The sequence below is a fragment of the Colletotrichum orchidophilum genome, assembly GCF_001831195.1.
Source record: "Colletotrichum orchidophilum strain IMI 309357 chromosome Unknown Scaffold_252.1, whole genome shotgun sequence".
Classification (NCBI taxonomy): Eukaryota; Fungi; Ascomycota; class Sordariomycetes; order Glomerellales; family Glomerellaceae; genus Colletotrichum; species Colletotrichum orchidophilum.
The window spans coordinates 1-26499 of NW_019173208.1; the positions used below are offsets into that span (position 1 = coordinate 1).

The window sequence follows — 26499 nt, forward strand, 5'->3', positions numbered from 1 at the left end:
CGGCATGGCTCTGACCGAGTCCGACATTCAGCCTCAGCTGAACCGCCGCCGCCCCGGCCAGAGCTCAATCACGACGCCCCGAAACGAAAAGGACCGCGTCGTCATTCAGAGCGGTACCGAGTTCGGCTTCACGTACCTGCAGACGCAGTTGTCAATCATTGCCCACGGTGGATATCGGCCATTGTTGGCAGTGCGACCTTGGCCACCTGGTCCAGGCAGACTGTTTGGGTCATGCACGTAAGTAATAGCCAAACAACCACCAAGTAAGGCGTGAAACCTGCGAGGTTGGCTCTTCTCGCTCACAGGCATGGGCAATGTCAACTAGAAAGGATGGGATTTCATAGCAATCTGACATTGAGAACCAGCCCCGCCATCATCGGCACGGCTATCATCTTCAGCATTCCCCCCTCCGCCAGCAACCGCATCGGCCTCCTGCTGGCCTTCTACGGCACATAGTTCTACCTCGCCGAGGGCAAACTCATCTTCTCCCTCATCTCGCGCAACGTCACAGGGCAGTCCAAGAAGTCGACGGCGCTAGCCATGACCTTTATCGGCTGGGCCGCCGGCAACATGACGGCGCCCCAGATCTTCCAGGCCGCCGACACGACGCGCTACCGCAAGGGTTTCACCACCCATTTCTGCCTTCACGTCCTCTTCAACCTCTTCCCCGTCCTACTGCGCTTCCTCTTTGCCCGCCACAACATGGACAAGCGCAAGACCACCGCCGCAGCGGGCCCGGCGAGCCTCGCGGTCGAGGAGGTCGAAGAGAAGGGCGGGGCCGCAGGGGTGGGTGGTCGTAGCCAATGACGAGAAGATTGAGCACTTGAAGGCGTTTGCTGATTTGACGGATAAGGAGAACCCCGACTTTAGACACGACCTCTGAGCAGAATGTAAATTAGACTTGTGTTGGTCGGGCACACTTGGGCTCTCGACTCCAGATAGCAGGTTGCATTTGAGGAGAATGCGGCATGATGCATGTTTGGGGGTGCAAGTGTGCCAGGTGACAATATCAGGACGCAACGTGATAAGGCAAAAACCTATGTCACATTCGTGTCGTAGAGTCCCTCGTACGATTCATTAAGCTCAACCCTGTCTAATCAAATCCACTGGTCGACTACCCTGGCACGCGGTTGTCAGGAAAAACAGCACAGATAGAGGCAGCTCAACACAGAATAGCAAAAAAGAACGTAGATTATTCAAACCTATGAAAAATTATAAAAGAAAAAACTTAAACTCTTAAGATACTAATATTATAAATTGAAACTCTTTGAATAATAACGAGATTCAATAATAAGTATCCGATATCAAGGAAAAAGTAGGTAGCTGCCTCAGTGTGCCATTTCTTTGGTCAACCGAGTGCCTGGGTTCCTCGGTTCTTTGCACGGATATGGGGGATATACCGAAGGCATACGAATAAGGTTACCGGGAAGGTTCCAGATTTGACTTTGATCCCACTTGAATCTGCACAGTCGGGGCTTTTCCAGTAGATGAAAGGAGACATCCTATTGGAGCGCCAACAAGACTATTGCACTTGCTGGAGTACTATTAAGTCTTTCCACTCATAACTGTTTCAGATCTCTAAATTCTGGCGTTTCCTCCAACTTGGCCTAGTCAAGAATGTTCTTCTGTAAGGCACCGCCGAGTACCGAGCACATGTATGACGGGTACGTCCCGTGCGAAATCGAACTATATCGAGCCTCCAAGGGGACAGTCTAAGTAGACCATCGAGGACAAAATGAAAAATGACAGATAAGAGGCCTTCAGCGTAAGCCCATGGCGGAATCTAATCGGTTCGCCGTGCCGCGAAGCCTCTCCTATGGCACACGCGATCCGCGGTGTTTTCGACTTCGACAGTGAACCCGAGGCGAACTATAGGGGAACTCAAAGACCGACGTTGGTAACGAGGGATTACGGTAAATCTAGTTTGGATTATCACGTCTCCCTGGAGTCTGGACCGCACCTGGGCCGCGCTTCTCATGGGTTTCTAATGGATATTGGTATTATGATAACAGTCTGGGGACGAATACCAGGTGAAGGTGCGTTGCTGCCCTAGGCCGCTTGATCCTTACTGCCTGGTCCAGGATCAAACCATGCTGCAAAAGTAAGCGGAATAGGTGACAGGCCATGCTAAGTGACCGCAATGATTGCTCTCGATGGCAGGGTCCCAGGTCCAAGTCGGTGAAACTTGACTTTTCGTGACGAGGAGTGGCACTGCTTCTGACTAAGTCGTAAAGCAACTAAAGCAGTAGTGAATTATGAGTATAAATTAATCTGATGTCTTCCCCAAAGGTGAGCATAACCAAGGAAGCGGCTTCCAAGTCCTTTGCCTTTCTGTCTCAGAAATGCACCACTTCAATAGTCCCGAGTTAGCCGTACCGGCTTGATCTAGCTAATATGCGGAAGACGTCCAGAATAACTAGATCAGCGTGGGCTTGGTTTAGGAAACCTCGACGCGACGCGAATCGCGCGGAGCAGCTTCATGAAAGAACGCGTCTAGCTCTAGTCCAGCACCACCCATGGGCCGGCCCCTCTTCCCCCAACGCTAAAAGAACGCCCCTGTCCAGCCAGCACAATCACGTTCGTCAAAATACAAAATGTAGACTTGGGACCAGCCTGCTAGCCGGCCTTTCTCTCGCGGCTGTGTTACCTCCGCAAGCCGGAAGGCGAAGGCCGAGCCAAGGCCGAGCCAAGGCTTTGTGATATGGTGAACGGGATCTCTCACCGGGGCAGGCGGAACGCTGAGGGGAGAGGGGCTCCTGAAGCTTGGAGCACATAGCTTTTTGGAGCGGGCTCTATTCGTACCTAGGCAGCGGGGGTGACAGGACGTGCTTCGTCACGTGGGCGATGTATGGAGGCGGCAGCGTTTCTAAACGACCGGAAGCTCAATGCCACTTCGTCGTTCTTGTGAAGGCTTACCCAGATAGCGCGGTAAAGTCGCCGAAGAGTCATTTGTCGGCTGCCTTTGATGTGTATGTGTGTGAGAGAGAGAGAGAGAGAGAGAGCGAGAGAGAACGGCCGACTCACAGCTTAGAATAGGTAGTACGACGACGAAAAAACTGAGGTTTTGCTGGCCTCACCGTTCCAGGGCATCCTCGAAGTCCGAAGCCGCTAGCAGCAAGTTCTCGTGGATGAGAGTGTGCACACCTTGCTAGCCCTTCCCCTCGCTTCCCAAAGATCTCTAGCTTGGAGTCAAAAGACGTTTGACAGGGCAGAACGCCAAGGTTGACTCGTCAGAACCGCAAAACGTGGTTCGGCCGATAGGCGCTGACGTCTTTGCTCGTGAGATCGGCCACTAACCATATTGGAACAGGAAACGGGACGAGCAAAGACGTCAAGAGCGTCATTGCTGAGCAGAAATTATCGAATCGTCAGCGGACGGCGATGCTTCGCGGGGTTCTATAAACACTTGGACAAGATCCAGCTACATTGTGATGAACTTCCGAGTATAAGATGAAGGTGACGCGCTGTCCGTACCCGATACGATGTTCAAAAGTAACGCGTCCAAAGACTGTTGTTGCCTGTACATATTTTCAGTTTTTGCATTCGACATTGTGAGGCCACTACGACCAGTGTGCTCTGCTGACTCCTACTGACAGTATGTGTCTGTTTCGCTTTCTTGTGGTTGGAAATAGCTTTCGTTATGGCCATAGTCATCCTCAATGTGACTCTAGAGCTCCAAGTCGCGTCTGCGCATCGAATGTGGTCCTCTGGCCGAAGACGTTTTGCATGCGCATTGGAGAATTGCAGGATCTCGGGGACCACATGGTTGGGCTGCCGCTGAGAAACAAGACAGAAACGCTGGCAAGATGGTATGCCTTCGACCGACTTGTCCTTCTGGACCAAATTCCTAGTACGCCAGGCACGAAAGAGGGAAATGTGGTAACGATAATTCGCCACGGGGGCCGAACGAGACTCCCCCGAACTTAGTTTTTGGCCGCTAGACGGCCAAGGATAATTGCGGATAACTGCGAGCCCGCGAGAGACTGCAAGATTTGGTTCATGCGACTCGCCCGGCTTAATTGACATACAGATGGCCTCTCGGAATATGGTTCACGTCAAATTAGTGACTGGCAGGCGACACGAACACCGGTGGTGCCCATGACACTGAATTCGAAAACGACCTTGACTTGGGCTCAGGGCATGGTTCGAGCGCAAGGCTAGACTGCATCGCTTGCCCCTTTGAACTTGCTTGTTGCGAATCATCCCTTCATATTGCGCAGAGGCCGAAAGCAGCACCTGTCCCATGTGTCCCAGGTTGCGGATTGAGCATGATGAGGGTGTGAACCACGGCTCGAGGCGTTGCAAACTCACTACGCAGGCACGGTCTCCAACGTTCTCCGGACAAGTTTGGCGGGATGCGAACGAGTACGTACGGATTATGGGCTTGCGAGGGTGCAAGGAAGAGGGTCGGCCGTCAACACGTCGGTAGGGAAGACGGTTGAGGTCAGATAATTTGTCGAACGAAACGAAACGAAATGCCGTGTCAGTTGCAGTCCCGACTCCCCGAGTGCACCTCACCGGGCAGAGCGGCTTGGAGGGGTGGAGTATGCAGGGTCGTTGAAGGTCAGCAGCCAGCAGCCACACGCGGTGCAAGGAGGGACAGAATACCGGAGGCAGTGTGGTGAGTGAAATCAGGCGCACCAAACAGCAAGAGCCTCCGTTTTCTCTGACAAAGTTCAAGGACCGGGGTGGGGGTCGGACTGTCACGTGCGCGGAATAGGCCCGGCTCAACTGGGTTCACCGTTCGACACAGACCTGGTACTTTATGACTGGGGAATTGCAGGGAAGGAGTGGTAGGGTAAGGGGAGGCGTTCTTCGATCGGCAAAAGCTCGCCAGTCCTCCCCGGAACCTGGATCTGACTCTGGCATTTGCTGACTGACGCCGATGCCGAGTGTGAGGCATCTGCTTGCCAACCCGTGTGCCCGTGGCTGTTGCCGCGATGCTCGCAAGCAACAGGGGAAGGAAATCGCTGACGTCGAACGAGAAGTACATTATCCGTCGTCTGCACGATGTTGTGCTGCTGCTGCTGCTCATCTCGTGTGGCTTTCAAGCGTATGCCTTGCTCGTCTTGTCTAGTATGAAGTCGTACTGCTGCGAGATGCTGCAGAACAACAAATTGTCCACCCACAAGCAATCGACAAGAAACGGGCCCAATGATGAACGGGCCACGGAGCAGACCTTGTCCCACCTGCCTCGACACCAAACACGCACTTTTCTGTTGCGCGCTCCGGAGTCCGAGTTCGTTTGATCCAAAAGACCGATCCAGTGGGCCAATTCAGCTTCTGCTCATGATCCTGGGAGACGGGGGCAACGTGGAGATTCTGGTGTTAGTGAAGCAGGCAATCTGGCCATGCCTCGAGACATCCGCATGTCAATTTCGGATCTCCCAAACATGTTGGTGGCCTCTGCTCATTGACAGACGACGGGCAAGGATGTTAAGTTCGATGGCGAACGCGAAATAACCCAGTAGCTTAGCCCGCACGCATGCACCTGGAGGAACAGGTAGCAGTAGGGATAACTTAGTACGTATATGCAGACTGCAGCCCGGCACACAATACATTGAACATTGATTCCCTCATTTACCCTGCATTCTTTTCCTCGACTCGCTCGGGTATCCGTCCGGGTAGCGGATGAAGTGCCCTTTTCCCACCTTGGGATAAACACTGTGTGGAGACGTACAGACTTAACTTCCTGATGGGGAATGGCGTCCACTCTTCCCTCGTTCTGCCCTCGATCCTCCAGCAATTATTCACGAGCAATAGTCGATACCTAGGATAAGGGACAGCCAGCCAGACCCTTGACCGGTTGTCGCGTTGAGGCTTGCCCAGTCTCTCATCGCGTGGTCCAAACGCCATCGACCGCATGGGTTCATTAGATACCCTAGACACCATGTACTTTACGTCGAAATTCATGTAATAGTAAGTGAGCCCGGAGTTGCACAATGAACATGGAACCACGGGCAGCGAGGTGGCGGATACGTACCCTGCTCCTCCCGTGGACACTTGCCTTTCTTCGTGCAAACCCGCATCTCTGCCTGCCCAGTCAGGTAGGTAAGGGTACGTACTTCCCCTGTTCCGGACCATGCTTATGTCTCCATGTCCCCGTCCGTATCGATGTCCTGCTCTTTTGGATGGGTTTGGACCAATCTCGGCCCCCTTGCTCTCCGCTTTGTTCCACCGTTCCACGCATCATGGGGGCCACACTGGAGAGCGGAGGGGCTCGCCCGCTGCAGGCCGCACTCTTTTTTACATCGACTTTTGACACTTCAAGGTTGGGTTTGAATGGACGACTTCACGACGCACCAGCCCTCCCGTCCATCTGTCGTGGGCCCCCCAGCAAACCGGTAAATCCGACTCAGCCCAGCCCAGCCCAGTCCGCGTCCAGCATAGCACGCGCCGCCGAGCCTGGCAAGCCCAGCCGTCTGCCCCAGGTACGGTACTTGGTCCTCGAAAGGCTGTCACGAAAGCTGTCAAGACGAATCGAGCAACGTCCAGATCTCTCCTTCGGGAGCACAAAAGTCAATTTCAGCACGCCTTTCCTTGTCAGGCCTGACATCCCACCTTGCTCTTAGGCTCGAAACCCTTGATTCCTCTTCCCGCGTCAGCCTCTGCAACCTCAATCCAACGTCGGAAAAAGGCTTCATTCGTACTTGTTCGCATCTCGGCATCCTCGAATTATCAACGACACCGTATGTCGTCTTTGGTCGAGAATGAGGACGGACGGCAATAAGACCACGTCCAGCATCCGCATCCCACCCTGCATAAGTAGGGAGCTTGACCGGTGAATGATCCACCCCTGCCCAAGCTGGCAAGCTGGCAAGCTCGCACATCAAAATTTAAACCGTCTGCCATTATTTCTTTTCCTCCCACCGCTGGGCCATCTGGGAGCGTTGCTTTTAGACATCTCCTTTTCATCATCCAACTCGAGCTGAATGCATACTCTCCACGTGTGAACAAGCATGCGTTGTCTCGTACGTATGCGACGGCATTTGACTCTCCCATCTTCCAGGAAACCTTCGCGGCTGCCGTTTTCACGCCAGTCTCAGCTGCCGCCTTCAGGTCCGCGACCCAGCGCAACGCAATGCAACCTCAGAGATACCTTCACACGCTTTTCTCCGACTCCGAGACATACGCAACGGAATCGCCGCTCTCGAACTTGGGGCGGGCACAAAGCACCAATGCCACCAGTACAAAGAATCACTTTGGACCTGTCCAATAGCCGCGGCAGCAGAGCGAGGAAACGCATTTGCGACCCGACATTGCCTGCCCCGACAACCCCTTCTGCCCATCAAACATGTGCTCCTCCAAGATCCGCTCCGAAGCCCCGAAATCTCTACCAGTATCAACCCAGTGCTTCCTTGTCTCGAGTTGCAGCCATCAGGGACTGCACCATATCTACGAATACATACTCTACCTAGTACCCACGACTCCACGCTCACGACATTTGCTCCGTACCCGTGGCCGCTGCAATCACACGCTATCCACCTTTAGCCCGCCCTGTGTGTCCCCGCTCTGGGGCCACGTTCTCGACAGCACGTCCCATGTTGAGCGCCTGCTCCTGAAGCACTGTGTGCTGTGCCGCAACGCGACGGCGCCTTTTTCCTATCCACCTCCCAGCAAACCACCAACCAGAACCTTGTCTAAACCTCCATCCCCACGCCGTGTCGTGCCGTTTGATTTCGGCGACGGCGTGGGGCATCCACTTGGACCGAGCAAACGAACGAACGAACACCCACCCGTCTAAAGAGAGAGAGAGAGAGAGAGAGAGAGACACACACAAAACCACCACCTAAAAGTTCCCCCTAGTCCTTGTTACGGCTGGGTCTGGCCAGCAACTATCGATTCCCAGGAGAAAGGAAGCCCACCGTCGAGTAATACACGCACACAATATCAATCCATTGCCAATTTCCGCCAATTACTGATTGGTCAGGTTGGCCCTGCAATGCCAACTTGGGTAGATGATGAAAGTCGTCTCATGGCGCGCATCAGATGTCTTTGTAGCCCCGGCCCACAAGAGGCTGTTCTTGGTGGCAGCAATCGACGTCAATAGTCTGTTGCAATCCTGCAAAACATGGTGGTCGATTAAGTTGCCATCTCTCCCTCGGTCGATGTGAGAAGCTGCGCTTCACGGTGCCGCTGACGCTGAGGAGCAACCTCGCGGGCGTGCGCGACGGTTTGTCTCAGGGCCAAAGGACTTTGAGCTACTTGCCCTTTACGGACGGCATGCCAGTGCTGATTGAGGCAGGCTTCTAGAGCGCTGCTCAGGAATGGGCGCAGATGAGCCCGGCCGATTCGCAGCTCTCCAAACCAGGAAATCAGCTTCCAGTCGCCATCTAGGAACACCCCTACACCGAGCGCAGCAGGAAGACGCTAAGCCAAACAGTGTTACCATGTTCCACACACTCCCGCCTGCAAACTTAGTGCAGTGCAGCGCAAGCGCTGTGCACTGCGTAATTCAACGACTCCGGCGCCGTTGCCAGCTGCACCAAGGGCCGCCCGGAAGCCTTACGCGCAGGTTGCGGTTCAACAGGCCGACTGGGGGCACGATAATTCGGCGTTGACCTTCGGCCTCTTGTCAACCTAGGCGTCTTTACCAGCTGAACGTAGCCAAGAACAAGCGGGCCAGTCGAGGATGTCAAAAAGAGACGGAAGACAGACGCAGACCAGCCGAGGTCCTCGATACCGCTAGTCACGTTAAGCAGCAGGGGTTCAATCTTGTACCCTGCCTACTTGTCGCACTGGGCGCTTTTCCTGATCCCTCAACTCTCCACGGGCCCCAATCATCAAGGCAGGAGACACCCCACAGGGCCCAAGAATCGTTAATTATTTCGTTGGCGCGCTCATTCAATATTGCACGCGTGGTGCTTTCTCATGTCTCGAGGTTGAGGCCATGGTCAATCTCGAAAGAGGGTCTTTCCAAGGCCCTCCAAGTGATTCGTTGTTTGGCCTGCAGTAAGCAACATGTCACCCCCCCTTTTTTCTGTTTCTCTTCCCGCCCTATCTCGCATTGCAGCCGCAAGCTGCAAACCACGATGCTTTGACCATCGTTTGAACAGACATGGCGCCGCAAACTATGTTACACTGTGGAATACCTCGATCGCTTATTTCCCATGGATGCTGCTGGCAGCCCGAACTTACTGCGTAGGATGAGGGAGCTAAAACTGAGGGGCACAGTGAGAAAGGGAAAGGCGTTTGTGATCGGGGTCCAGTGGAATGTCTGATGTTTGCTGACATTGGCTTCTTCGTTCTGCAGGGACTGGCCCAGAAAGGCCGACTGTCATAAGGTGGAGGCAGCAGCGTGTGCTATCGAGGCTTGAGGTCCGCGATGGCTAAAGCCCCCGAAGCCGGGAACAACAAGTAGCAAGCGATAGAAGGCAGCGAAGAAGGCTTTGACAGCGTCGGTGCGAAGGTTCTAAGTTCTGACAGGACGTCCATGGCGACGCCTAGGCTCTGCCTTGCGTTAGCTCGGTCCTCGAGAGAGCAATCCATAGAGCCGTCAGTCGGAAGCAGGAGCGTAATTATCCCAAACCAGGCAAGTCAGGTACATGAGCTGCAGACATTCTGGCGGTAGTGTGAAGAGAGAAGGGATCGCCAGCATATTCAGCGATTGAACCAGGCAGCTGGTTATTGCGGCGATGGTGACGACAACAGACCCGATGATGGCCCTGCTTCTGGATCGCGTGTGCCATTACAGAGGGTCCAGGAAACGAGATGCCAATCTGCAGTACCGCATGCTAGTTGCGACGATGCGAAGCCGCCGTAGCCCGACTTTTGTCAAGTGTACGTACCGACGGAGGATGAGAGACATGGAGATATTGGCAAAGCCAAGTCACGGGGCGCAAAAACTACCTAGCCATGGGAGTTGAAGACCCGGAAGACTTCGCAGGCGCACACAGCTTCAGAGGCCAGGCATTCCAGGTTCTCACTGGTCTGGTCCGGTCGGCCGCATCCTGACCGACAGGACCCACGGCCGTGGCGGGACGCAACCTAGTAGTGTCACTTGCAGGGTTATCTCTTGGCGTAGATGGACTTCTGTCTTTAGCACTGTCCAAGTGGACGATATCCAAGTCACTTACAGGAGCTGGAGGGTGGACGATAGACGATAGCAAGTTGCGTAGAGACGGGGATGCCTGTCATTGAGAAGATGAATGGAACGCTGGGAGGGGGAGCATTGGAAAAAGGCAAGGTATTGGGACGTGTACGGTGTACCTCAGCATCGTGCAGGATGGTGCAAGTGCAAGTGCGGGTGCTTGAGCGTCGTGCTTGCGCTTGCGCTGCTGGAAACCAAACCTTCTTCCCTGGTCAGCTGCAGGTGGGTTTGTGCTAGTATATCTTTCTCATCTCTTGTGCCTTAGTTATCTGCTGGGGGGGGGGGGGGCTGGGAAAAGAAGTAAGGGTAATACCAACTGTCATCACTGTGCGCCTTTTTCAAGCACCATCATGAAGAGGGGGGCAACTGGGAGATATGAAGCGAGGAAAAGAGAGGACCGGAGAGGGGACAAGGAGGACGAGGCAGGGAGCGGACAGGTGAGTCGCCCGGGTTCAATTGGGCTTACGAGAATGATGGTTGAGATACATAGGTACATGGTGTTATACTGAGAAAGACGGAGACGAAGAAGAAGAAGAAGGAGAAAGAGCAGCCCAAGGTACGGATAGAGAGTGGAACTATGGAAGCCACTTTGGGCGTCCCCACTCTCTTCTTTAGACACCACTAGAACCTGAGTGAGCGAAGCCACCCCACGGATGGAAGTGTCGACAGCTGGCTATGCCTACTCGCGGTTGTCGTTCTTTCCTCTGCTATTAGTTCCTCTCTGCTCCATCGTTCTTGCAAGAGTTAGTCTATAAGGTTCATTGGTGGAAGTGCTCCTCGACGGCGTCTGTATTGGATGCTGGTATCGTTGGTTGTCGTACTTGACTGGACACAGGGCAGTTCCCGTCCAGTCTTCCCGCCTGTCTCTTCTTCACCCGCCTGTTTACTTTTGTACTCTTTCCTCTCAAGAACTCTCTCACAAGCACGTACTATACACACCCACACCCTTTATTCGCACCTGTCTTCAATGGCAGTTTAGTAACCGTCATTGCCTCGTAGGGGAGATGGAGAGAACGCGGGCAACAGGTTACCTTCCAAAGCAGTAGAAGACCAGATATCATCAGTTGATATTCCCTACCTTCTTCGTACAGAGTAGAACCCCAGGATAGCCCACATACCCGCCCTTTCCCCCTCCGCTTCACCTGAGGGAGTCTCCGTCCAACACACACACATAAAATAAAGAGGAAGATAGGCAGGCGGGCACGTTGGGTACGCAGTATCCGTACGCACACCGCGACATTGGCGCTCCCACCCACCATCACGCACACCCCCTCTACCTTGCCCCCCTCGCCGTCCGTCCTCCCCCCCCTCCTTCCCTCAATGGCGGCATGGCCCCAGGTCGAAATGGAAGGAAATGTATCTTTGTAGCGCGCACTGTACACTACAACCCAGCTAGCATTTGACACCCTTGTCGCACCCCCGAGGGCCCCTGTCGCGACAACGAGGACTCCGTACTCGAGTAGAGAGGCCCAGGCAGCCCAAGACCGCCACCCCCCGCCTTTGGTTTTTCCTTAAACTGTCTGGTTGTGGCCGCAGCCCGTGCTACCACCTCACTATCCTCTTTTCACTCACTCCGCAGTTCCTTTTCGCATTATCCTCAATCGAGCTGCCTTTCCCCAACTGACACTTGTTGCTTGTTTTGAGAGCAGGGTAAATCGCTTGAACCACCAACGACGTATCCGTACGTCCAACTCGCCCGATACCTCGTCTACCAACTCCGTACTCCGTACCCCGTACTCTGTACCCGTCTCTTCTTCTTCCTTTTTCTTTTCCTGGGGCATCCCAGAACCCGCTCGTCGGCTCCGTGGATTCCATTGACCTCCGGACGAGAGAGATACGACATCCCATCCATCTCACCCACCCGGTACCGTACCTGACCTGACCCGGTCTGGCCTGACAACCAACCCTTGGTCCAACGTCTCTCTCTGGCTCTGGACTCTCGGCCTTACCTTTCCCTCCCCCCCAGTCTTTTTCTCGGTCTTCTCCCCCCCGTCAAAAAAGGGATCCCCCAAAAAAACGCCGAGTGATCTCGTCTCCTTCTCCCACCCCGACCCAAGTTCCGCTCGAGTCGCGTTTTTACTTTTTTCTGGGCGGCCACCCCAACGCACCACGCACCTCCCCAGAAATACCTATACAAACCCGCTCGGCTCATAACCCGCACTACAGCCAGTTCGTTTCGCCAGGCCAAGCCTTCCCGCTACCGCTGCGAACAAATCACCACCACAATCCGCTACGCTACCTTGTCTCCAAGAAGACCAGCTTCCTCTACCACCACCCACCGCGCGCGCCGCCTGTCAGAAAAATAGTCGCCGTCGACTACTGACTATTTGGGACAAATTTCTGTCTGTCTGCTATCCGCTGTGGCTATCGACAAGCAACAAGTGCATGTCAGGCACGGAAGCTCCAAAAGTCAAACAAAGCAAATAAAAAATTAAATCAGCAAATTCCTCGCTTCCGTTGGTCGGCAGAAAAAAACAACAAAAAGGTACTACTACACGCAACCGCGCTATCAGTCGCCCGCGTAACTTACCCACCTACCTGCCTTCTTTCTCAATCAGTCAACCTTACCTACCTTCCCACCTCCACCACACGCAAGGCACCGCATCCGCTCCGCACCAGACTCGATACAGGTTACCTCCCGTTCCGACCTGCCTCCTTCTGCGACAACATCCAAGCTACACACTGCAATAGCTCATCCACCCTGATCAAGTATAGATCAATCGGCACCACGCTCAAAGCAGTTTCTCCACCGTTTTTTTGCCTTTTACTGTCCTGTGATACCATTCAACGCCGCGCACTTGACCGCAATGGCCGACATCACCGATCAGCACGACCAGACCTCGCCTACCGACCTCGACGAGTCGCAGGTTGGCAACGGCAGCGTCGCCGAGAACAGAGGCGTTAAGCGCCAGCGTCCCAGCACCGCCGACGATGACGATGACGACGACGAGAAGGGCGGCCGCGAGCGTCGCAAGATTGAGATCAAGTTCATCAACGACAAGTCCCGTCGCCACATTACCTTTTCCAAGCGCAAGGCCGGCATCATGAAGAAGGTGAGTTGACACGGCATATCCCTCATCACAAACTTACTGCCGCCTACACCAGCGCGATTTCCACCATTTCATCAAATGCTGACAATAATTCCCCCTAGGCCTATGAGCTTTCTGTCCTCACTGGCACCCAAGTGCTTCTCCTCGTTGTTTCCGAGACGGGACTCGTCTACACGTTCACGACACCAAAGTTGCAACCTCTTGTCACCAAAGCTGAGGGCAAGAACTTGATTCAAGTATGCGCTCCATGCTTCACCCAATGCACTCTGGAAAAGCCAAAAAAAAACCTAACTCTTGATGCAGGCATGCCTGAACGCCCCCGAGCCCTCCCAGGGCGGCGAGAACGGCGTCGACGACTCGAATCAGGTCGACTCCCCCGAGGAGCCTCCTCAACAGCACCTCCCCCCTCAAGCAGGACGCCAGGGTATGCCGCAAAATCCTCACATGCCTCCCAACTACATGCCCAACGTCGGCATGGACCCCTCCCAGGCACTCGCCTACCAGAGCTACGTACAGCAACAACAACGGTCTGGTGGCTACGCCATGCCGCCGCAGTCTGGTCTTCCCCAGCACACGTCGCATCAGTCATGATCGCCGAGCTCATCATGACTTTTGCATTTCTCGTTGATACCAGACACACATCCTGCATCTTCCAGACCTCGCTCGCCAGCAATCGTCATTTTCTCACTCGGCGAGGAGGCTCTGGCAGTTTGGCGTTACAGTTCGATGTTACCAATTGCTGCATCTCGTTCCACTACGTTTTCTTTTTATATCTCTTGATTCCACTTTCCCTTTGCTGTTACGACTCCGCCGGCATCGCGCAACTCGGCCGTCCTGACCTGGAAATTCCAAGGAACACAGAGTTTTGTGCGACGCCATTATCGCGGAGCGGATTTTAATGCTGTCTGGCTGGGGGAAACGCGGGAGACGTGACGAGAGACATGGCGACATTGAGGAGCATGTGATCAGGAGACATGGGGTTTGGGCGGCATTACGAAGGCGGCGGTCTCGTTGAGCACGGCACGTCTGCGCCTCGCGCCAGGCGGCGTGCTGTCCATGGGCGCGAGCTTTCATGGTATCGTTGGCCATTTTCTTTTTTTCCCGCTTTTTTCCCTTCTTCTGCAGTGGCGGCGGGGGAGGTTGTGTGGTTGGAGAAAGCTATGTGTTGCGGAAGCAGGGTGGGGGGATTTCCGGCATGGGAAAGGGCGGGCGGCTTCTTTTTCAGTATGAGAGCATGACATCTCACGGCTGGGGCAGGCACATCTTTTGGAATGGACTGTGATGATTTTATTAAAGTCATGGATCAACGTGGGAACAGAGAGTTGTCGCGCGACCACTACTCCCGCCCCAGAACAATTTTCTCTCACTACGCTGCTCTACAAGGAAATGTCTTTGGGATTTTTCTCCGTAGGAATCGGCACGATACCCCCGGCCCTGAGCAAATCAACAAGAGCTACATTCACACCGCACACATTCGTCCCCTTTTGTTGTCATCGTCGTCACTTGTGTCAGACAGAGACCCGAACCTCTGGGTCTTCGGAGTCAGGAGAATGGAAGGAAGCAAACACCGAGGGACCGGGGAACCCCCCGGGGGAGGGGGTGTGGGAAAAGAAGGGATGAAAATGAAGACGAGTAAGAATATGGAGAAGGAAGAAATGTATCTCTGCCTGTATGATAGTATATCCGCGTGCGTGCCCTTGCGATTATTCTTGCCCACGTCTTCGTACCGACACTACCACTACTACCTACTAGAAAGTCAGGACCTGACGAAATGCTAATCTTTTCAACGTTTCCTACCTTGTATGTAATGCCAATCCGACCTGTGATGAGAATTTGGTTAGATTGTAGCAACTGTAGGAGTTGCCAGTTGTCGTAAAGCGACCAATCATGGCGTGGTTGGTTGTTTCCGTCGAGTTTAGAAAAAGAAGGGGAGACTTGTGCTTACTACGTACACATTGTGTCTTCCGGCCCTTCCTCCGCCCCCGTCCGTCCGTCCGTCCGTCCTCCATCTCCGCTTGCGGAACAAGAAAAATAGACTCGGTTTGGTTTGGTTTGGCAGTGCGCAAAGTCCGTGGCGCATACATTGAGTGTGTGGTCTGCCGTCATGGTGACATGACAAGTGATTGAACTCTAATGGTGAAATGCGAGACACGAAAAAGAGGTGCGGCAAGTGACTATGAGGGGAAGGGGAAAGAAGGGGAGAGGAAAGCCCGGTCGTCGTTTTCTTCCTTATTTTTTTATTTTATTTTTTCCCCCCCCCTTTTTTGGGGTGCAAGGCTGATGATTGATTGCGAAGAGGCTTGCTTATCATGCGCGGGCAAGGTTTTCGCAACACTTTTGGCTTCTGTCCTATCCACATCAACGGTTGTGTCATTTCTCCTCGATATTTCCTAATCAATTCAAGCTTGGGCGGGCACCAAGTACGAGCCAACCCGCACCCGTCCGGTTGCTTCCTGGGTAGGCTTCTTGACAATTTGACGTCCGCGAGGGGAGGAGATGGTTAGGTTCCAGACCGCCCTTGATTGAGGGAGGTTAATTCGTCGACGGGCGCTCTCTTCTTATTAGTGGTCTTGTCTTTACGAATTGGAGAAGTCGCCGTAGTTTTGGTATGTGGTTGAATCGCCCGCCGACAACTTGCCTGATTCGGTCGAGCAGCGGATCTCTGGTTCCATCGTGGCCGATTACCTCGCCTCACTGCAGATTCCTGAATGGCGGGAACTCGGGATGCCAGGGGCAGAGTAGAGATTCGAATGCTGCTTTTGGCCGTGTCGCGCGCTGTGATTCGGCGAACCACAGACCCGCCCGCGGCTCGACCGGCGCAACCCAACTGTTGGGCGCGGGCTGACAGTGTTTGTGGACCTGCGGGTAGTAGCCACCTCACTGCCCGCCCTCGTGTTTCGCTCGCTGTTGCCGGTGGAGAGGGCTGTCTGAGGTGCACGTCCGCAGCGCGGCTTCGGCGACGGCGCCGGTAGCGGGGGTCCAGCGGGGAAGTAGAAGAGGGGGACAGCGCGTGGAAATGGCGCGACGGGCGACGCCCAACCCACATGGGTGTAAAGAAGAAGAAGACGAAGAAGAAGAAGAAGAAGCTCATGGCTATGCAATCATTTTGGTCGGTCTCTCGGTCTCTCGTATCTCGCCAGACTCGACTGGTCAAGGACCTTGGGACTAAACACGTCTTGATGTGTCACATGCGCATCTGTGTGCTTCATCTCTTTTCTTTTGGCCTCTCTGCAGCGGGGTAGAATCGACAGATTTGGGGGAGTTTAAAAAAAAGCGTTTCCAGCTGTGAGGTTTCCTGCAAGGCAAATGTCTGTCTGCTGCTTATGGCGGGGGAGGTCCTGTCTGGATTTGGACGTGAGCAGGGACAGCTCGTTGCCTTTTTGGGCCTGGCGGGCTTGACGGGATTCGCGGCGAACTAGTCTGCTGCGGTTCAACGTGATCAGATCTAGATCTGGCCAGACAATTTTCTGGAGCTCTTTCGGCAATTATCTTGTCTGCGGGAGCCCGGGACCGGGCTTGTATGCAGTTGTTTTGACCGTCTGCGCAATATAGGAAACGGCACATAAGGCTGCATCTACCCCAAACTTGGATACCAGCGCAGCCCTCTGCTTCTGCAGTCCGTCGGCAAGGATGGCCAAAGACGAGGTTGGTTTTGAGTTAAAGGGTTGGCGACCTCTTGGACACTACAGGAAGGGTTCAATGCCGAGTTCCAAGGGCCTATCACCATGTCCGGATACTGCTCCCGAGGTCATTTCAAGGTATACGGAAGCCGTCGCCACTAGATGGGCCAGTGCGAAGCGTAGCAAGCCTTCGACTGATATCCGAAGTCGCCATGCTGGTGTTTGGTGTTCCAAGGCCCTATGGCATCGTCGGACTTTGAAAACATGGACTGATTCTCCTCATGTTTGAGAAATTGGCGTCTAGAATGCTCTCCTCCGCTTGCCATCTCGTTGTCGATGGCCTCTGTCCTCTTGCAATGAACCTAGGCTGAGTCCTTGTCAGTCCGGACAATCATGAACTTTGCATCGTCCCAACTACTCCTCCTTGAGACGGGTAGAGAAAAGGGACACCCAAAAAGTCCCGATGCTCGCAGATTGTCGCTTTGTACTGCACAGTGCTCGGAGTTGAGCCGCGTCTCTTTGTTGATAACTACCCCTTGTCGGGATTAGGGGCAGATATCGTGGACTCCGGGCAAAGCGTAAGCCCTGCACAGCCACTGCACTCCCGTCGTCTGTTGTCATCTTCGCAGCAAATCGCAACCCGATTGGAGCGTAGTAGTTGAGATGCAACGGATGGCAGGGTTCGACCGACTTTCGTCGTACCGGACATTCCAAGTCTGCGCCGTGGCAGCCAAACGCACTTTTCAGTCAGAGTTGGCGGCGTAGGCAAGTCTTGGTTGTCTCTCGATCTCTTGTACTGATGCCTACAAGGCTAAAAACGCCGATGCACATGCTCTGGCGTAGAGAGAAGGTGGTCGAGGCAGAGCACCGTTACATGATTCCCTTCTCATGTGGGAGTCGCCGCACTCCTCTGCAACATGGTCGGGAACGAGGTTTGCCTGGAATAGAGCATCGGAGCAATGAAACTTTGAGGTCCGGCTAGAGGGGAGCTGCTCAGATGAAACGTTCAGAAACAAGCTTCGCGGAAGGATGGGTTCTTAAAAGTGCGGAATTGGAGGAAATACTCCATATGCTCAGGGCTGCCATGCTACGCTGGGCGATCTCGCCTACGGGAGCGCAAGTCGAGATGCCACGGCGCGAAGGGAACATGCTTGTTGATCAACAACAATAACGTATCCGTACTCGCAGAGCATGTGATTGGGCGTATAGTCGACTGCTGCTTTGTGCCTAAAGTGATGGATGGGCTGCTAATTTTGTCGTTCGGCTTGGCTTACTGCCCCTCAAAATGGTCCCTGTCTGTGGTATTTGCGAGGCTTAGCGATACACTTCCGTGGAGACAGAACTTGCGGACTAGCAAGCTGCAGCTGCCTCTATTTATTTCTCTGGCCGAGCATTGCGGGCAACTCGGCGTGTGGCTCATTTTTGGCTCAACTCATTTGGTGTTTGAGTGCTTGACCTGGACGACGTGGGAAGAGTGGAGGGTACGAGGGCGAGTAAGCGGCTCAGGTGAGGCGGTACAGTGACTGAGGCGCCACGCCACTTACCTAGGTCGGCAGTTACCCACGTACCTTAGGTAAGGTGATGCCGTGACTTGTTGGCTTGGCACATCTCACTTCACAGGAAGGGCCGGGGGCGGCGGACTGAGGGAGTTTGAGAAGGTTTCCGCACAGGCCAAGCAGGGGCACTAGACACCCTTGTACCTGTACTTGCGGCACTATCACCGCACGGCACGGCAAGCGGGAGGAGGACCGATATCAATACCAAATCTGTAGGCACAGCTTCATTGACAATCGTCGTTGCTGTGGATTTTACAATCATAGGCTGTCTTCGAGTATACATCTATTCTTCGTGCAACACCACACAGCGAGCGTCATCGCCCGCCGCAAGTGAACTATTAGTTTCCTTCGCACACAGCGCAGAGAAAGATTAAAAAAAAAAAAAAAGGACGTTCTGTCCAAGGATTGACATATATCACATTGTCCATTCCTTCGTGGTCGTATTCCTCGTGTCCATCTACTGTCTTCCTGCATACACCCACCCCAGAGTCATCACATCGTACAAGTGAGTTAGGGAGAAAGTTTTGGTCAGTATTTGTCTCCGTAACCGCTGCTGATAGTTCGCTAGTGCTCGCCCATAGTGGCAAAGCGGCCAACAGCAAGACTGCCCAGGAAAACACCACCGAGAACCGACAGGAGATAACCAACATTCATCGTCATGACAGCCAACATTCTGCAAGCATTGTCAGTGATGTCTTGCAGGTTGGCAATGAAGAGAGCACATACAGAAGGTAGCCAACTCCGGCGATGGCGGTGTCGATAACAGCGCGGACAGGATCAACGGATAATCTCCATGGTCTCCAGATACCGTGCCCCTTTTGGACAACAGTGACGTTCTCCTCAAGGCCGTTCTCAGAGAGCACCATTTGCTTTGCCATGCTGTCCGTCGACATCTTTCCTGCCATACCGAGCTTGCCGTTGACACTGACATAGCGGCGCTTGAAGTCCTTGTCCAGCCATCGCTTCTCCTGAATGGATTTGAGAGCCAGCATGCTGCGAAGACCGAACGCGAGGAAGATGAGGAAGATGCACGTGGCGGCGTAGGTGCCAACGCTATTCGGGGTCCACGCTTCGGTGTAGAGAGGAGTTTTGAGGTTGGTCTGGAAGATGGTCATCATCATCATGCTCATGCTTCCGCCGGACGAGCCGTGGGTGTCGTTCATCGTTCCGGATCCCATATCCATTCCCGGCATGGCCTCCGAAGATGTTGTGGTTCCCGTCGCTCCATGGTCATCGCCACCGTGTCTTGCCATGAGTAAGCTGTCCATATTTGCGGGTGTCGTGGCGAAGCGGTCGACGCTGGCGTGCAGGAATTCGAAAACAATTGACGATTAAGGTGTGATGATGCCCCGTATGTTTAAATTTGCCAGGCTCCAGTCCCGGCCGTGGAGTCAGTTATTATTTAAGATGGAAGAAAGAGCGTCCTGGCCCTTCGGATGGGTATGCCAAGATGAGGGGAAAAAGGCGCCACTGGCGATGTTATAGATTGGCAGTGAGAAGGTTTGCGTGGAATCTTCAGACGCTTCGAGCCGGGAGGTTGTTACGAATAAGCTTTGCGATACTCCGACGAAACGAGAGCATGTTGTGCATGAACGGCAAGTCAACATGGCTCATGCCAAGATGTAGGAGGCGGGCGGTCGTGACTTTTTGTTGCCTCCTACCTGCGGGCCAGGAAGCGTGGTTGCACCCTGATGAGCCGGGCAAGCGGCCACATTCAGGCCTAACACGGCGTTAGCAGGAGGCCACGGCATCACACGAGACCGTTTGCTAAGGCCAGGAGAAGGAGCTGATACCGAAGCATCGGGGACGCCTCTGGCAACCTGCGCATGGGTGGAGTTTGCGACAATGCCAAGGCGGGGTGTCCCCGCCCTTCTCTTTCTGATTGGTCTGTGACCCATGTCTAGCTCCAAGAATCCAAAGGAGTAAGAAGTATCGTTACCTGCTCCTGCTAACAATTTGCTCCACGAGTGACAAGCAAACTCAACCACCATTCATTCTGCCCTAAAACAAATTGCTCACTACTTGTCTCGACATCAGCCGTTGTCTCCCCCGTTGTCTCCTCCGCTGTTGGCCTTTTCTTCGTCCCCCACAACACTTTGGACGAATCACGAGACGAAAGAAGAAATAATGGTATTGAGTTGAACGTTGTTTGTTGGCTACCCCGTGGCCAATGCAACGGCCTACCTTATCTGGACGTTCGCTTCTCGCCTCGTTCATCGACTCCGACACCGAGCCTGGCAGCACAACACTCTCCGGCAGCCTCAGGTCTCCAATGCCAAATACAGCTTACTGTCACACAATCTGTAATTATCCGAAGACAGCGTCATGGGCCGCCGAGGGAGAAAATTTCAGGCCAGCCATGGCTATGATAGAATTCAGACGCATTTGTTGAACGGGGGATTACTCAACGCCCTGGAGTCCCTTGCCGGCTACTACAAATTTGATGCTTGGAGGAAGAGACTTCGGCTGAATACGTCTACAAGACTGTTCGAAACGACTGTTGTGGCTCATATTGTCCATAAGAGCCGACCACGATGTCTCAAGTGTCGCTACGGAGCCCAGGGTTTGGTGTTTCAACACATTCGTCCGAGATCGTCTCGGGCCAGCTTATTCTCGGCCATCTCAAAGCACCAGAAAGGGACCTCGTCCCACAATCTCGCCCTGAGCCCGCCAATCGCAACCGCACTCCCTCGATCTCTTCTCTTCTTTACCCCAAAATGTGGTCGATCAACCGATGAGCGAGCACGTTTGGCATCTTTGTCATCCAACTTGCGCATCATTGCCCCGATACTTCGCCACGCCCCACTTCTCGCGTGCGACTCTGTCCCTGCTGCTCCCAGTGTGAAGCGGGAGGTTCGCTTAGTATGGCAACTTGGATTCGATTCCCATCGGCGTCAACTGGTGTTTTAGCCGTACGGCCTATCTTTCCCTGACCAAGATTGTCGGCGCAGCTTTGAGGCCTACTTGCATTCAGCCGAATTTCAACCACCAGCAGCCCAGCATTCGTTTATCGGGCCAGCTCCATCGAATTTGGTGCTCTGTTGTACAGGCCGCATAAGCCGGTTCGAAGGAAGCTAAGAAGTTACCAGAAGTCAACATCACCGTGATCCAACTCGTTGAGCATACTTAGTTGACTGACGCCTCTACGCTGTAACAGTCTTGTTCCTCGGACTATATCGTCATGGACAAAACCGAGACAGCATACATGCGGCAAGCTATGGCGGAACGCACTACTAGGTACAGCACGAGATTGCCAACCAAGAATCGACGAAGCGAACTTCGGCCACCCGCAGAAGCTTCCTCCTTGGACCAGCCTACTTCTCTGGCTTGCTTACGCTATAAGTGGCAACTCCAGGCGACAGCTGATTAGCTGATCTACACTTATCCTTGAGATGGTCGCCGTTTGTCAGAGTGTCAGTGCCTTCGAGCCTCGATATTCCGAAGCCGTGTCTCAGACAGGAGGGTGTGTAATCAGTCTACACACAACTCAACCTCCTCTCGCACTAAGTCTTGAAGGCAGACTACGATGCTACCATGGAGGTAGAATTGTCAAAGCCCAACAATCCAACAATATGAAGCTCGGCAATGCCCCGATTTATGATCTTGACAGGAGACCGCAGCAAAGTTTTCAAGGAACGTTCTAAGTCTTCCGTAGATCTGGTCATGACTGGCACGTTCACGGTAGCTTCGAGATTACTGGGAGAGGGCAGTTGCCTTGGCTGAATCAAAGAAGCTACCACCATACACGAATATTCTTCCATGCTACTCCGCCGTCGCCGTCCTATCATTTCTATACGGGACAAGTCGTTCCAACTTCATCTTGACAGAATGATACAACCCATATCTCAGACGAGATTGGAAGAACATTCACATCCTGGATCTTCAAACTTCTGATTTAAGGTTAGGTGCTGAGCACTCTCTTACTTACAGTGTGCACGCTCTGGATCCATCATCGGGAAGAGATGAATTTCGCTCCGTTCTTAGCCTGATTTCGAGATACAACTGCAAATACCGGCGCGAAAACCACGGCGACGCTTGGAGACAGAGACTTCACAAGCAAGGATCACCGGTGATCATTGACCCGGGTCCAATGCAACTCTAGCGGCCCTCGGATTAGTTGAAGTCTATTGACTTGCAACGGGTCTCGTCAATACAGAGCCTGTCAAAATGCCATCTTTTCCTTCGAGGAGAAGAGCCTGTGTCCCATGACGCCATGCAGCTGCCCGTGAGCGTCGGACCATTTCAGTAAGCGCTGATATATGCCTGGCTCATGTTCACTGCCCCAGTTGACTCTGTGGCCTGACTGACACGGGAATCGGCTGGTATGCTTCGGTTGGGGGCTTCCGTACCCATCTGCCCCTGGCGGCTCTGGGGAAATGATCTGCACCAAGCCGCAGAACCATCCATGGGAATTGAATGGTTGAAGGCAAGGTTGGTCCGGGGCAGGGAACAGGCCATTCCCCAATCTGCATCCAACCCAAACCGCGGGGCCGGGCCGGGATCAAGGGGCGACATCGCAGGTTGCCGAGCCTAATTCGACGACTTGCAACGGACGCCCTTGCCAATTCCTCCACTATAATTAAAGTCGGCGTCTACTCACTGTCCATCCAGTCATCGGCAGCCAGCATATGAATCATGGTATTAATCTCCGAAGTCGCCCTTCACCATGCCTACGTTCGTTGGAAATAGGTGACGTCAGGATTGTGTAGCAAACGCGATCTCCGAGCTGTTTGAGCAGTTCGGAACATCGGGCCCGGAGGACAGACGAAGCCTAGGTAGGGTTTGGCTCCTCGGGCTCAGCATACTCGCCCTCGGTCGCATGTGGTAGGCGGGGAATTTGATAACCTAGTATAACATCCCAGACTATCTCGTCTACTTCCCCCGCATGCTGCATCGTCACGGCGTTTTGCAAGAGGGATTATTCCGACACTGTAGGTTGTATACTGCCTGCGCAGTAATAATATCTAATCTTTGACCCCCCATTAGGGTACAAGGCATTGGCAAGAAGCAATACACTGGATGTCGCGTAACATCAATGGCAAAAATCTTGCAGTAACCGCATTCTCTTCCACGAATCGGCTCGAGTCCAGACACAGGGGTCTTTATGTCAAAGGAGTACATCGTATGATCACTCAACGAGCCGTGCCATTGTACAACACACAAACTTTCGACCGATTGGCAAGGGAAGCACAATAGACACAGTTGTGCCTGCTTACGATTAATGCCACCTATGGAAGGACGTCAGCTTCAAGGAATCTCAAGGCTCCTATGACCATTCGGCCCGAGGAGAGTTGTGATAGTCTGACGCACGATCACGCTACAATACTAGCTTTGCATGACACCGAGTGACTTTTTCAACAGCGAGAGACAAATTGGCTGACTGTATACGGACAGAGCTCGTTGAATAGAATTGGGCCGTTCGGATCGAGGAGCACCTTGCTGAGAAGTCGACTACGGGCCGATCTGTTACGAATCATAGCAAGACAGGAAGGCCCTTGGTGTGTCGTTAAAGCGGATTGCAGGCTTGTCGTCGTGGAAATCGTTAGTTCTGCATCCGGACGTTCAGCCGCTGCCGCTTCGAGGCTGCCGCTAGGCTCGAAGAGGAACTGTTAGAGCAGCCAGGAGGCGTTCTGCCCGGGTGCTGATCTGTGCAGGAGTCCTCAAAGACAACCACATTGGGGGTCACTGGAAACGAGATTGCACCACAGCCCACCGATACCTCCTATTCACATCCTAACACCCGAACATTGCTTACGTGGCGCGGTTAGGCATGCTCTCGTTACCAAGGAGGCTGACAACGCCCTGGTCATACCGCCTTCTCGATACTCGTCGCAGCCGTGGCAGACAAGCCTTTTGCTATTCCACGTTGATGAATGCAAAAACGACAGAAGGAACAAGAGGAACGTCCGCCATCAACGTTCGCCATGCTACCGAGATGCTGGCCGGGGTTTGCTTGCTGACTCCTTCACCCCTCCTTCTGTCCGAATGTACGTACGGCAGCGATACTTGCATCATGGGGCAATCGAGCAAGTGATTCGATTGCCAAGAAGACGCACATATGCGACGCTACAGTCTTGACCAGTCAGACAGCCAAATTGCTGGAAGCCGGGGAAGATGATGCCCATGTCTTTCGGTACACCCACTATCACTTATCCTGGCTGGTGAGTAGGACAAAGCCAGGCAAGAAGAGTCAATGCGGATGGTCGGTGAGAGTCTTCGCCACCTTCAATTCCACAGTTTCCGTTGAGGAGCGTCCCCTCCCTCTCCAAAGCGTCAAACGAGCTGCTAGTCTATCTTCAGTAGCGTTGATGCAAGGTCTTTTCAAACAATCGGCGCACTCCATGAGGTCAACCAGCGCTCTCAGGCGTATGTTACCCGGCTGCAGGTCGAAGACTGACAGTACTCGAGCCCGCGTGCTCAAAGTGGCATGGCTTCCCTGGCCGACTCACTAGTGGTGCCGCCGGCTCCAAGAGAAAGGGGGGAAAGGGGAAGGGCTAGAGGTTCCCCGGGAGGTGGGCGTCTCGCACATTTTCGCCAGCCCATCGCGTGGGAAGTGACAAGGCAGGAATGCTTGTTCATGGGCTGGTCTCCGCACCACCTTGCTCTAGCCTCTCCCGCTCCTCTCTCCCCCTCTCATTCCACCCTCTCGCGTGTGTGTCTCAGCTCACGTCAGGTTCTCAATTCAGCTCCGCAGCCGGATCGCTTTCACCTGCCCCGCTAACCTCCCCCCCCCCCGCTTGCTTGGCTTTGTTCCTCATCAGGCCGGAGCATTTCGAACTGGTCATCATGGCCGTGTATGATACGATGAGCCAAAGTTGGAACGCAATCAATACCTGACCAGCTCCGGACTAGGGCAACCTCTCTGGCACCTTGAATATGCGCGATGAAGCCGATCCATCAAGCTACGCTTTCTCTCTGCAGATAACCGATATGCAAGGGAGTCTAGGCTCTTCTGAATTGATCGAATCCCGCTTCCTCGTCGACTTCGCGTATCTTTGACGAATCCCGGGCGCGGTATACAAGAGCGGGATAACGCGCAACAAACTCTCAAGGACACTCCGCCCTTCGGTTCTGCCAAACGCTGGCCATCTACGCTATGACTACTCATCACCTATCCCCACAGATAGGCAAATATTATGTCAAGCTTTTGTGACTGAGATGCCTTGGAATACGGCGTGCCACCCATGTACGACATGACATACAGAAGGGGGGAGTGTGAAGACTGGTCCAGTGACAACTGCAACGTGTTTTCCCTTCCATCTATCCCCGCTCAACAGAGCACGCACTCTCGGACAGGATTTTTATCGGAACGAGATACACACCGGAAAATATGGGCTGGCTTACGAGCATGTGGTTTGCTTCCTCGCCGATCAACTAAGGAATCCCCAACGCGGTCACACAAGCAACGTCCCCCTTCCGTCAGAAGCATCTCATTTTCTCGAAATTCTCCAAAACCTCCTTTCAACGAGGAGAGATCCTAAGAAAAGGCCTAGCCCAAAAGAGCGAGGAGGAGGCACTGACTGATCTACTGCGCGTTATGTCCCCCTCCTTCCACCCCAAAGTCATCTGATGTTTTGAGTATGGCGCGCGGCGGCGGCGGCGGCGACGGCGGCGACGGCCCAGCGCCTCTTGCTCTTCTTTGCAACAGCACACAGAAAACCTGCCATCCCATCTTTTCTGGGCCTTTCCATCTTCTCTACATGCGGCCATTACACACGTTCCCTCACGCCCAAAGCTCAAAGGGCAAATGGTCAAGAAAAAAAGCTAAAATTATACCCCCCCCCCCCCCCCCCCCCCCCCCCCCCCCCCCCCCCCCCCCCCCCCCCCCCCCCCCCCCCCCCCCCCCCCCCCCCCCCCCCCCCCACCCACCCCCCCCCCCCCCCCCCCCCCCACCCCCCCCCCGCCACACCCCCCCCCGCCCCCCCCCCCCCCCCCCCCCCCCCCGGCCCCCCCCGGGGGCCGCCGCCCCGCCCGCCCCCGCAGGGCCAACGCGCCGCCCCGGCTCCCCCGGAGGCCGCCGCGCCGCGAGGAGGGGGCTCGCCAAGGCCCGCCCCGCCCCGCGAGCGCCCCCCGCCCCCCCCACCTCCGGCGGCGCGCGCGCGCGGGACTCGGCGCCGATGGCCCGCACCGCCGCGGGCCGCGCGCCCACCTCGGCATGGCAGGCAAGAGTCGCCCGCTCAACG

General features: G+C 54.3%; 5 protein-coding genes across 5 annotated transcripts; 3 read left to right on the forward strand and 2 right to left on the reverse strand.

Annotated features, from left to right (window-relative positions):
- Window positions 1-4: 4 nt before the first annotated feature.
- CORC01_14207 (allantoate permease) lies at window positions 5-807 on the forward strand (the record flags this gene model as incomplete). The annotated part of the gene is made up of 3 exons (XM_022625818.1): window positions 5-150; window positions 216-237; window positions 457-807. The coding sequence occupies 3 exons, from the start codon at window positions 5-7 to the stop codon at window positions 805-807; spliced, it is 519 nt and encodes a 172-aa protein (XP_022467669.1).
- A 12090-nt stretch (window positions 808-12897) lies between these two features.
- On the forward strand, window positions 12898-13731 carry CORC01_14208 (SRF-type transcription factor; the record flags this gene model as incomplete). Its single annotated transcript, XM_022625819.1, has 3 exons — window positions 12898-13143; window positions 13242-13376; window positions 13444-13731. The coding sequence occupies 3 exons, from the start codon at window positions 12898-12900 to the stop codon at window positions 13729-13731; spliced, it is 669 nt and encodes a 222-aa protein (XP_022467670.1).
- A 3558-nt stretch (window positions 13732-17289) lies between these two features.
- On the reverse strand, window positions 17290-17571 carry CORC01_14209 (uncharacterized protein; the record flags this gene model as incomplete). Its single annotated transcript, XM_022625820.1, has 1 exon — window positions 17290-17571. A coding segment is annotated over one exon (282 nt), but the record flags the coding sequence as incomplete, so codon positions are not given.
- A 1309-nt stretch (window positions 17572-18880) lies between these two features.
- CORC01_14210 (ctr copper transporter) lies at window positions 18881-19584 on the reverse strand (the record flags this gene model as incomplete). The annotated part of the gene is made up of 2 exons (XM_022625821.1): window positions 18881-18989; window positions 19043-19584. 2 exons carry the CDS (start codon window positions 19582-19584, stop codon window positions 18881-18883), a joined length of 651 nt encoding a protein of 216 aa, XP_022467672.1.
- A 1057-nt stretch (window positions 19585-20641) lies between these two features.
- Window positions 20642-21226, forward strand: CORC01_14211 (uncharacterized protein; the record flags this gene model as incomplete). The annotated part of the gene is made up of 1 exon (XM_022625822.1): window positions 20642-21226. One exon carries the CDS (start codon window positions 20642-20644, stop codon window positions 21224-21226), a length of 585 nt encoding a protein of 194 aa, XP_022467673.1.
- Between the last annotated feature and the right edge of the window lie 5273 nt (window positions 21227-26499).